The sequence below is a fragment of the Colias eurytheme genome, chromosome 19 (genome assembly GCF_061535395.1).
Source record: "Colias eurytheme isolate Ceu_HAF_F1 chromosome 19, ilColEury1 Martin Lab GWU primary, whole genome shotgun sequence".
Lineage (NCBI taxonomy): Eukaryota > Metazoa > Arthropoda > Insecta > Lepidoptera > Pieridae > Colias > Colias eurytheme.
The window spans coordinates 3,425,326-3,438,045 of record NC_142998.1 but is presented as its reverse complement, the minus strand read 5'-3'; the positions used below and the strand labels follow the sequence as shown (position 1 = coordinate 3,438,045).

General features: G+C 31.6%; 1 protein-coding gene and 1 non-coding gene across 2 annotated transcripts; one reads left to right on the top strand and one right to left on the bottom strand.

Moving 5' to 3' along the window:
• The first annotated feature begins 760 nt into the window (after positions 1-760).
• On the top strand, positions 761-12,284 carry Sirt6 (sirtuin 6). Its single transcript, XM_090113087.1, has 6 exons — positions 761-1,109; positions 1,243-1,370; positions 1,688-1,930; positions 11,064-11,237; positions 11,541-11,664; positions 11,931-12,284. The coding sequence occupies exons 1-6, from the start codon at positions 1,044-1,046 to the stop codon at positions 12,258-12,260; spliced, it is 1,065 nt and encodes a 354-aa protein (XP_089969213.1). The 5' UTR covers positions 761-1,043; the 3' UTR covers positions 12,261-12,284.
• A 215-nt stretch (positions 12,285-12,499) lies between these two features.
• Positions 12,500-12,618, bottom strand: LOC149900078 (5S ribosomal RNA). The gene has a single exon (XR_016457851.1). It is a non-coding gene; the product is annotated as a 5S ribosomal RNA (ribosomal RNA).
• Between the last annotated feature and the right edge of the window lie 102 nt (positions 12,619-12,720).

Sequence of the window (12,720 nt, the reverse complement as noted above, 5' to 3'; positions counted from 1 at the left end):
TAAGGTGGGATTACTCTAAACTTAGTATGTATTTTAGGAATATTTTAATTTTTAGTATATTTTATTTATATAAAAAAAACGAAATTCACTTTTTATACGAATGGAACGCATAATGTTTATCGCCCAATAGGAAACGTACATTAAAAACAACAATCAAACAACAATAATTAAAAACAACGATGGGTTTATTTTGTGGTTTATTTGATTTATATTTTATTAAATAATATTTAAATGTATACCTGAATGAAAACCTATAACCATTTCTCCGTAGAAATAAAGAGGATAATACAAAATTGGATGTACAGACTTCATCGTTTCATGCATTATACATTCGTATTAACGGTTAACTATTTGCCTCTTGACTCTACGATATAGGTATTCGGTGAAACCAAGGAAACATTCGTTTACTAGAGTTGATGCGATATTAGATAATATACATCAATACATATTCATCTTCCCTCTGATTACTTCTCAAAACCGGACTAAACACGAATCGAATTGCCGATGCACTCTTGCACTGCTTAAATAATATATGCGTTTTCGTTACATATCCGCCTCCCTTAGATGCCTCCACATCCGCCTGACGCCACCCTATTCGCGCGATTGTGTAAATGCACCATTAATGCATTGTTTTCTCTGTAATCTACTAATCTGTATTCTGTCAATCTGTTTATCTGTATATACTTTTTATTAAAACTTCAAAAACCTGTTGTGATTTGTGAACGTGAAGTAGATTTTTGTAATTTGTAATCATTTTGTAATCAAGTTTCAGGTGCAAATTCAGTGTTTGCCTTGTTGTTTTCAATATATATTATTGCATTTATAATGTTATTGCAATCATAGATGACTTTAAATGAGATTTACCTTTTTAATACAGCGCAAAAACCAAAATGTAAACAGAAGGGATCGCATAAAAATGGATTTATTTAGAGCAATTATTTGCCTGAAATGAATGCTGCTTTTATTATGCATATATTCATCTCGGAAAGATAATTAACAAAAGACTGCTCCATTTGACTAGATGCTCATATTACAAAATAATAATGTCCTGTAATTACGCTGAGGGTCTCTCTCCATACGAACATAAAGGAGTTCTTGGACTACCAGAAGTAAGAACCCGCTAATAATATTATAGACCTTTTTAAGATTATAGAATAGTTCCCATATTATCCCTGAGGGATACACATTTTATTTCATAAATGCACAAATAAAATGCTCCATATAATTTTTATTGTTTTTCAGAAATTTGACTCGATCGAAAAGTTGAAAGAAAAATGTCAAGTACTGGCAAATTTAATCAAGGAAAGTAAACATGTTGTGATACACACTGGTGCAGGTATCAGCACATCTGCAGGAATACCTGATTTTAGGTAATGATTGTAACTTACATGCATGTTTTTAGAATTGTGTAGTTTTTAGTTTTTACATTGATAGATGATAGGTTGTAAACTTGTAGATATTGAGTTGAAATAACATTTTTAAAAGAATAGTGCTATGCAGCAAATGCTAATACAATATGGGAATAATTTTAATCAAGATCCTTTCACAAGTTTCTATCAATTAATACAAAATTATATTAAAGAATCAGTATCTCTGATGCTTAATTTAACCAATATTTCCATTGCAACAATTCAAGGATTAAATTTAATGTTCTATGAAATAATAATTTACTATCAATACACTACAGAGGACCGAACGGTGTTTGGACACTTGAGAAAGAAGGGAAAAAGCCAAACATCAACATGTCTTTCACTGATGCTAAGCCGACCAAGACTCACATGATACTGAAGAAATTAGTAGAATGCAACAAAGTGCAGTATATCGTCAGTCAGAACATAGATGGTTTGCATTTGAAGTCAGGGTTGCCGCGGAGATACTTGGCTGAACTACATGGCAATATGTTCATTGATGAATGTAATCTTTGTAAAAGGTAAGTTTCACTTGTCTACTAATTCTATATAATATATAAAAATTAAAAATGAAACCTGTTTCGCGTTGTCACAGCATAATGTGTGAACGGCTGAACCGATTTTGATAATTTTTTTTTTTTAATGTTTGTGGAAGTCCAAGGATGGTTCTTATGTAAAGAAAACGTAAATATGTACCACGGGCGAAGCCGGGGTGGACCGCTAGTATAAAATCAACATAACCATGGTTTTAATACAGAGTTGTATTGTGTGTTTGCTACAGTCTTGTTTTTTTAATAATATAAAAGAAAAAAAAAAAAAGTGTTTATCGGCTATTATACATAAAAATTATTTTTAACTGCTAAATAAACTGTACTCACCCTCTTTTGCATAATATGTTAAACTAGCTTACCGCCCGCGGCTTCGCCCGCTTTGTCTAAAACCTAATAAATTATATACTAAAACCTCTTGAATCACTTTATCTATTAAAAAAAACTGCATCAAAATCCGTTGCGTAGTTTTAAGGTTGATGTTCCGACCGTCCCTCCATACATTTTTGATTACCTCTAAACACTTAACACAGACACTATTTCTTTAAAACTAATCATTTTATCACTTCTCTATAATGAAATGTGTGCGCGTTCGACCTTTTTAATCAATAATTTACAATATTTACTTAGAAAAACAACAGTAAAATACCGGAAAAATTTGACACTTCTACAGTAGTGTGCGTGACTTTTGCCAAGCATAACACGACATAAAGCACGACATCTAGCGCATAGACTATATACTTATTACAGATCTAGCGCGTCAATGTCTTAACGAAAGGCGATGTTTAGACATTGACGCGCTAGATGTCGTGCATTCGCGTTCGTTATCTTATGCATAATGAGCATAATTCTAATAAATCAAAGTTCTGTGTAAAAATTGAGTAATTTCATTTCCAATCGTTCAAAGAAAATAACAATAAAATAAAATAAAACTAATGACCTTAGAAACTATGTTTTTTTTTATTTATTACTCATTATTGTTCGTCCGTCGTAGGTCTGTAAACTGTATTGTACACTGAAGGTAAATGGTACTGTAGGTACTTTAGTTCGGTGTCGTCGCTCGTCGGCTTGATATAAAATTACATTCTTGATTTCATTGACACGCGCTATGATTTGCGCGCGGAATTTCTTGTGTTGTGAATTTATTTTTGTATGCTATGCATTTTAATTGATTCAAATTGCAATGTTTCTCTAGTATGCATTTGAGACTATATTGTAAATTGTAATAATTGATCGTGGGTATAGTAATTAATTATTCTAATAACGCAATTAGTAATATATGTATTTTCGGTGGGATTCAAAACAAAAAATTGGCCCGTGATTTTTATGAAATTTCACCACATTGCAAATCACATCAATCATAGTTCGTACACATGTATGACGAAAGTGATTAGTATTGTGGCTAACATTGACTCATCAGTTCATCACTGAAACCAGTGATAAATCAGTACCTATATCATATTGTGTTTGAATATTTTTAAACAATGATATAAGTATACAATTATTATAAATCGGTAAACTATCAAAGTAATCACAAACTTGCAAACATTGGTAAAATGTCCAGTACCTAGTTTATGAGCCTATTCATTACAATCAAACAAACAAACAAAGTTTTCCTCTTTATAATATTAGTGTAGACAAACACTATGAATACGATCACGAATGCAAATTCGGGGATTTTCTAATTATTGCTAAATAATAATTGAATTCGTTTTGAAATACTCTATAATTTTTAGTGTATAAATAGACATTTATAATGTGGTGCTCATTTTTTTTGTACTGCTAACGCTATTGTAGGTACCTATTTTCGTTGTTTTATTTCAAGTGAACACGGCCATACAATTTTGTCACGAGCCGCCTATGATTGTAGGTACTTTTGTTAGGCTCCTTCGTCGTCCGCGTCGGCTCGAAAGTTCTTGATTTCATTGTCACGCGCTATGATTTGCGCGCGGATTTTCTTGTGTTGTGAATTTATTTTTGTATTATTATTATTTTTTATTTTTTTTTTATTTTATTGATTCAAATAAAATATTTCACTAGTATGCATTTGAGACTATATTGTATTATGTATAATTTATCGTAGGTATAGTTATTCTTATAACGCAGTTATATTTTCGGTGGGACAATTTGACCCGTGATTTTTCTGAAATATCACCACGTTGCAAATCACATCAATCATACACACGTATGACGAAAGTATAGTGGCTATAATTGACTCATCAGTTCATCACTGAAACCAGTGATAAATCAGTAGGTATATCATATTTTATTGTGTTTGAATATTTTTTAAACAACGATATATACAATATTATTATAAATCGGTAAACTACCAAAGTACTTCCGAATTTTCAGACAGACAAACAAGTAGTTTGAACACGCAGTTTTCTTATACTAGTAGCAAAAATCAAAACCATAATATTATGTTTACCTACTATATTTTACTAAAAGTCGAGTGCGTCGAAATCGTAAATAATAATATGTTTTTCACCTTCCTGGTTATTTTCCCATAGTAAATAGTGTTTTAGGTTTGTTGTTGTAGGTAGGAATAATAATAATTATTCTTACATGTTGGTTATGAAATGTATATTGAAATAATTTACTTTTACAAATCATTAGTGATAGGTATTAGTTTTGAGTGAAAATGCTTGGATCAGCATAATATTATATGGTACTTCAAATACATGTTTTGATAAAAAAAACAATAGTGTAATAAAATAAAACTGCGTTTTATTGTAATCAATGTTGACAATTTTAAATTCCAAAATTATTGATCAATAAAATAGTTTACACCAACAAATATAACTTTTATTTTTATAACAATCGTTCATAATATAAACCGTAGCAGGTGGCGTTTTGAAGTTCTGTCTACTCATACAGAAAAATGGAAAACTTGTTTTTTTTGTAAACAATTTATTACTCATGTTGTTTGGCAACTCGAAGCGTGGTCGTCCGTCGTAGGTACTTTTGTTCGGCGTCGCGTCGTCGTCCGCGTCGGCTTGATATAAAACATTCTTGATTTCATTGACACGCGCTATGATTTGCGCGCGGAATTTCTTGTGTTGTGAATTTATTTTTGTATGCTATGCATTTTAATTGAATCAAATTGCAATATTTCTCTAGTATGCATTTGAGACTATATTGTAATAATTGATCGTGGGTAGGTATAGTAATTAATTATTCTAATAACGCAATTATATTTTCGGTGGGATTCAAAACAAAAAATTGGCCCGTGATTTTTATGAAATTTCACCACATTGCAAATTATATATTATACAATTACAATTACAATTATTATAAATCGGTAAACTATCAAAGTAATTACAAACTTGCAAAATATGCTTTTCCGAATTTTCAGACAGACACACAATTTTATTAGTTTGTTTTAGCAAAGTAGGTACCTATACCTATACGCTTACGTCGCGCGTCGCGTCGTCGAAAACGGTGCGCCCAGAAACAAACATACCTAATTCAGTTACAATCCTTTTTTTGTTCCGTAATTTATTGTATTTATTCTAATACGATTTTTTTTATTCGTCGGCCAGTTCTACTAGGTATAAAAAGATAAAATTGAAATATAATTATTGTAGCGACAGCCATAGGTATTATGTTACTATGTTTTCGTAAATATGTTTTTCACCTTCCTGGTTATTTTCACATAATCTTATCTTATATATAAAAATGAATCGCAAAATGTGTTGGTAAGCGCATAACTCGAGAACGGCTGAACCGATTTCGATCATTCTTTTTTTATTATATTCCTTGAAGTACGAGGATGGTTTTTATGTAGAGAAAACGTAAATATTATGTACCACGGGCGAAGCCGGGGCGGACCGCTAGTCTTATATATAAAAATGAATCGCAAAATGTGTTGGTAAGCGCATAACTCGAGAACGGCTGAACCGATTTCGATAATTCTTTTTTTATTATATTCCTTGAAGTACGAGGATGGTTTTTACGTAGAGAAAACGTAAATATGTACCACGGGCGAAGCCGGGGCGGACCGCTAGTATATATATATAAATGAATCGCAAAATGTGTTGGTAAGCGCATAACTCGAGAACGGCTGAACCGATTTCGATAATTCTTTTTTTATTATATTCCTTGAAGTACGAGGATGGTTCTTATGTAGAGAAAACGTAAACATGTACCACGGGCGAAGCCGGGGCGGACCGCTAGTCTTATATATAAAAATGAATCGCAAAATGTGTTGGTAGGCGCATAACTCGAGAACGGCTGAACCGATTTCGATAATTCTTTTTTTATTATATCCCTTGAAGTACGAGGATGGTTCTTATAGCTAGAGAGCTAGTTAGTTTAGTTTTAGTGCAGTGGCAGTGTAAATGTTGTTGTTGAGGTTATGTAAATTTAACACTTTAGTTAACTACCAAGATATAAAGAAATGAGGATAGGACACAATAACTATTGGTTGAGGTATTTATAAACTCATAATATACTTTTAAAAAAATCACGTTTTAATAAATTTCTAGAATTAAATTAGAACAGCTGATTCAAAATAGCCTAAAAAATCTTAATAATAATAATTACGCTTCACAGCAAGAAGAAATGTACCATATGTACCCGCACAAAGTCGATATTGTGTTGCCTACCGTTCGACTCAATGGCTAGGGTTGTAACTACCTTTAATAATTATTACCAAACTAATAAACCGAGTGATGCGAAATAACCATAATTCTTTTAGAGTTTGATAAAATGATCAGGCAGGTATTTTCTTTAATCCTCTGAATTCTCGGTTACTAAATTGTATCGTTGAAATTATTCTTAATCGCGTAAATTTAATAAATAATCATATGGAAAACACTTTTCATTTGTTTTTTACTTTCACGCCCAACTACTATACAATAATTACGTTGTTTCGGTATTTTGACGAGAAAACGCAGGAAACATCCGTTGTATCATTTTAGATAGATTGTATATTTTGTATCTGTAGAATTGAAATCAAAGCTATGTATATGTTGTCTCCATTCTTTTCTTATCGGATTGTTGATCCCAATGCGAATGCGTCACTTAAATTTTATAAAAGACAATTAAGAACATCAAAAATAAAGTGATACGTAAATATTTCACAGTGCAATATATTATGTAATTAATAATAATTATATATTTATGAAAAAATAATTACATCAGATTTAATAATAGCAATTGTTTTGAATGTACATAATATGAATAAATGATTACATCATAATAGTAATAATCACAATTGTTTTATTTCCCATTTGTTGCAACCCTAGCATATTTTCATGTAGCAGCAGAAGTACCTACACTGGCGGCGCGGCGGCATCGTGCGACATCAAAGGCATTGCCTTACTAGGTAAGTTTATAATGACTCATTTCTTTTATTATATAATTTACGTTTTACTTTTACAGAATCCGATTCAATGGATTATGAAGACGAGTCACACAACGCCATACGATAGTGATGATGAATGAACATTTCAATAAATGCATGCGTGTTTTTTTATGTTGTTTTGTAATTGTTAATTGTTTCTTAAATAAAGAAATAAACTAAATATTTAAATGATGATTTGTTATTTGCAACACAACTTTATATTTGAGATTCTTTACAAATGTATATTTAGTTTTGTATCATCAAATTTATAAATTTTATTCCATAGTTTTCAAAATTAAATGTAAATGACCATAAAAACATTAATAAAGTAAATCATTGATGTAAGGTCAGGGAACGTAATACATATATACATCTGACCATGTAGAAGCTAAGTCTTGTTGACTGCTGAAGTCTGTAAAGTTTTGTTGTCTGCTGAAGTCTGTACGCAATGAAAATGTCTGCCGTTTCGAAAATAAGTTTTTAAGACCCTAATAAATAAAATATATGAATGGCAGATCTGGTCAAATACTTTCAAAATTGTATTTTTTTCAGCACTTTCATAAGTGTCTGCCAGAATGTTATCCGCGTGATAATGGTCTGCCATTGTTATTTTCCGATAGTAATAATAATCTATTTTCAAATATCAAAATGGCAGACGTGGTCAAATGGTTTCAAAGTTCGCCAAAAATTTCCACCTGTCTTACCTAAGCGCGCGCCCCGTCCACCACTCTGGGCTTAGTGACTCCTCATCTCATGTATAGTAGGTATAGGGGAATCAACACACAAAAATCCAGGTCTGGTCAAATACATACAGGTAGCTTTGCGCTAGCTCTCTAGCTATTACTTCTTATGGAGAGAAAACGTAAACATGTACCACGGGCGAAGCCGGGGCGGACCGCTAGTAAATAATAAAATAATAAATAGTGTATTAGATTTGTTATTGTATCTTGTATACCTACGAATAATTATTCTTACGTCTTGTTGGGAAATGTTCAAATACCTACCTATTGAAATAATTTACTGTTACAAATCATTAGTGTTATTAGTTTTGAGTGAATAGGCATGGATCAGAAATTCAGAATATAATATGCTACTTACTACTCAAATACATACATGTTTACACAACAAACACCACTGACCTCTATAACTATAAGTTATAGAGGTCAGTGACCGTCAGTGACAAACACTATGGATACCTACGCTCGCGAATGCAAATTCGGTGATTTACTAATTATTGATACCTAGTCATTGAATTCGTTTTGAAATAGCCTGTACTTTGTAATTTTTAGTGTTATAGACATTTATAAAATGTGGTGCTCATTTTTTTGTAATAAATCATCCCGAACGCTATTGTATTTTCGTTGTTTTATTTCAATTTTCAAGTGAACACCTATACAATTTTGTCACGAGCCGCCTCTGGCCTCTGGGTGAAATAAACAAGTCAAATGATTTTTCTTCTAATTGTATATTGGTAGTACTTAGTAGTTTGTTTAGAATTTACATTACCATTGTTTAATTTTTATTTTGTATTTGCAGTAAAATAAAAAGATGAAAAACTTCATTAGGTATATTGTACGACACCTCACTCTGAATCGCGCTAGTGAAATTTTTTCGTTACAGAGCACATATACAACTTTCGGACAATCTTCATTGAGGCCGGCCGGCAAATCGAGTATGTCGAGAAACTTCACTTATTCGATGGAGGTATTCTACCTTCCTTCCTCCACAGTTGTGGGACCCCGACGTGCATTGAACACGCAGCTTTCTGATACTAGTAGCTAAAATCAAAACCACAGATATGTCTGTGATCAAAACCATAATAATATTTTTACCTATTATTTTACTAAAAGTCGAGTGCATCGAAATCGTAAATATGTTTTTCACCTTCCTGGTTTTTTTTCCATAGTAAATAGTGTTTTTGATTTGTTGTTGTACTTATGAATAATTATTCTTACTTGTTGGTTATGAAATGTATATTGAAATAATTTACTTTTACAAATCATTAGTGATATTAGTTTTGAGTGAAAATGCTTGGATCAGCATAATATCATATTTGCTACTTCAAATACATGTTTTGATAAAAAAAAAACAATAGTGTAATGTAGGTAATAAAATAAAACTGCGTTTTATTGTAGGTAATCAATTTTGACATTATTTATTTCCCAAAATTACAATAAAATAGTTTACGCCAACAAATATAACTTTTATTTTTATAACAATCCTACTTCCTACTAATGCGAAAGTTTGTGAGGATGTGTATGTGTGTGTTTCACGCAAATACTACTGAACCGATTACAATGAAATTTAGCACACATATAGAACGTAACTTGGACACATTGAATAGGTTTTATCCCGGAAACCCCACGGGAACGGGAACTATACGGGTTTTTTTTTGAAAATGCGGGCGGAAAGCTAATCGTTCATAATAATATAAACCGTAGCAGGTGGCGTTTTGAAGTTTTGTCTACCCATACAGAAAAATGAAAACCACAGGAGATTGCCCAAGTGACTATGGCACTTGGTATCGCAATCAAACTTATTGTGTCAAGATGAAATATAGCTCAATTTAAAGCTTGATGTTAGTACTTTTAGATATGATTAAAGTTTTTATGTAAATAAGCCGCAGTTCGCGACAATAAAAATAAAACAATAGTTTTATTCAACACTTCAAAAAACTACTTAATCGAGTTTAAACTAACGATGAACGTTAAGTTTTACATTTATTACATAGGTAATATTTTAATTTACAAGACAAATGTGAAAAGTAAATCGTAATTTAAACATTATTTCAAAATAACATCGAACAATGCGTCGAACACATTCATTTGACATTTCAAATAGAAACTATGACATATGACGTTTGCAAGAGAGATAGATATAGGTATGTGTCAAAACAAAACTTTTACTTTTATTTCTATTTATTCGGTATAATTACAACTTAATAGTGATAAATATGATCATTATAAATACAAATAGGAATTAACAATATCACGAACACGTGACACAACTAGTATTTTACCGATTCCATACGTAGTCATACATGTTTCAAAAGAAAAACTTTTACTTTTACTATTATTTCAATTTATCCGGTTTAATTAAGACTTAATATTGATACATATGATCATTATAAATACAAATAGGAATTAACAATATAACGAATACGTGGCACAACTAAAATTTTACCGATACCACCCGTGGTCATTCTCCTTTGTGGGTCATTTGTAACAGGATGGCGCGGCGGTTCTACAGCGAAAAAAGAAAAATGATGGTCAGAACGCTGATACCGGATACCTTAAGATACTGTAATATAAAATATTACTAGATTAGATAAAATATTATAGGTAATATCTTCACCGTGTGTGACGCGCTTTACATTCACGCCATCTAGAGTTAAATCTTTATCATTTTTGTATACGTCTGTGTGTGTAAACGACCCTGTATGCAATGACAGATGTTAAAACGCATAATTTTACCGAATTGGGTGGATTTTAAGGCAATGATATAACATATTTCAATAAAATATAATATGCAGTAACCGCCATGACTATTCCTAGGTTTGATGACTATTCCAATTACGCAAAAACTCAAATAAACTAGAAATGTAGAATTCAGCGCCATCTAGCGGGATATTGGCTGGGAACAGATCGTTGCAATCACCTTAAAGATTTAAGCATACATAGGGACATAGGGACAGAGAAAGCGACTTTGTTTTATACTATGTAGTGAAGCACATTATTTAAACTCATTATCACTTATCAGGCAATTCGTAAGGAACGCACCAGTGGAGACAGTAGGCAAGAAGTGCAGTGGCGTGCCCTGTGCAGCTGGTCATTGTGGTAGAAGACCATGTCGAGGGAGACTGTATGATGGAGTATTGGATTGGGAACATAGCCTGCCTGAGAATGATTTGTTAGCAGCCGAGTGGCATTCTAGGTTAGTTTGAGGAGAAAACATTATGTAGGAACTTGCTTAACTAACTTGCTAACTCCTTGTTATTAATAAAGTTTTATGAATATTTTAAATATGTATTGATGTAGGTTGGATAGTTAACTTGATTATTAGATAAATGATAGACAAAATATGTCTTATGTGGAAAAATGTAAATACAACACAAAAAGGTCTACAAATAATGTTTATTTTTAAAGAAAAAATCTCAAATCACCTAAATTTCATTGGGATGTGGAATTTTAAATATATTATGTGTAAACATTTTCAATAATTTTATGAACTTTACAGTATTGCAGACCTGAGTATATGTTTGGGAACAACACTTCAAATCATTCCAAGTGGTAACCTACCTCTAGAAACAGTAAAGTATGGAGGAAAACTAGTCATATGTAATTTGCAGCCCACTAAACATGTGAGTAGCATTTATTTATCTTAGAAACAATGGATGTTTTAAATTCATACAGTACTGTATTTTTTTAGTTTCCTAATAAGTTCTATTCGAAACTAGTTAAATTAGTATTCATCGAAATTACATAACATAATAATATATCTAAGAATATAATGAAATCAATTGATAATTTGATTAAAATGATAAGTAACTTTCTCTGAAGTAAATTAAAACAATATTTGGTTTTTGTAGTTAAACTTATTAACTGATGATATATTCCTTATTTCCAGGACAACAAAGCAGACTTAGTAATCAACTATTATGTAGATGACATCTTAGAAAATGTGATGCAAATATTAGGATATGAGATTCCCACCTACAGTGAAGACGATGATTTCACAAAACTCGCCGCTCATTCCATCATTGACTGGACTATAAATAGAAAAGATATTTTAGCTTTGGAAAAAGTATATAAGGTTAAGTGCAAAGGTGTCAAGAAGCAACGGGTTTTAATTAAGAAACGAAAAAATAGTGCAGATGAAGCAAATGGTTTTCTTGATGATAAGTCAAAAGTTGTGAAATTAGAAATTAAGGATGAAGTGAACAGTGTTGTAACTTAATAATGTATGATGAATAAAGTAACTTTTGATATAAAATGGTTGTGGTTTTTCTTTTTTAACATCTATGAATACAAAATATAATAACCAATCCATAAGTTGTAATATCAATAATTTTGAGTTAACTACATAATATGTCATACGATGATGTAAATATGTGTCTTAAAATTAATTGATTGAATTCTTTACGAATCTCAAACATTTGAAATCAAAACAAAAAATCAATATACTGTAGTACAAAAAGCCAACATCACGCGGTGTTCCCAGGCGGTCACCCATCCAAGTACTGACCGCGCCCGACGTTGCTTAACTTCGGTGATCGGACGAGAACCGGTGTATTCAACGTGGTATGGACGTTGGCGATGATACACTCTAAAATCTGCGACTCGTGGAAGTATCTATATAGTTAGAGTTTTTAAAACTAATACAATTTATTTGTGATACAATGTATTATACTGTAATA

Excerpts from the sequence above, each read along its gene's own strand:
- Sirt6 (XM_090113087.1), top strand. The coding sequence starts at position 1,044 with ATGTCCTGTAATTACGCTGAGGGTCTCTCTCCATACGAACATAAAGGA. Across the intron at positions 1,371-1,687 it reads GCAGGAATACCTGATTTTAG|AGGACCGAACGGTGTTTGGA; the intron begins GTAATGATTGTA and ends AATACACTACAG. Across the intron at positions 1,931-11,063 it reads GAATGTAATCTTTGTAAAAG|GCAATTCGTAAGGAACGCAC; the intron begins GTAAGTTTCACT and ends ATCACTTATCAG.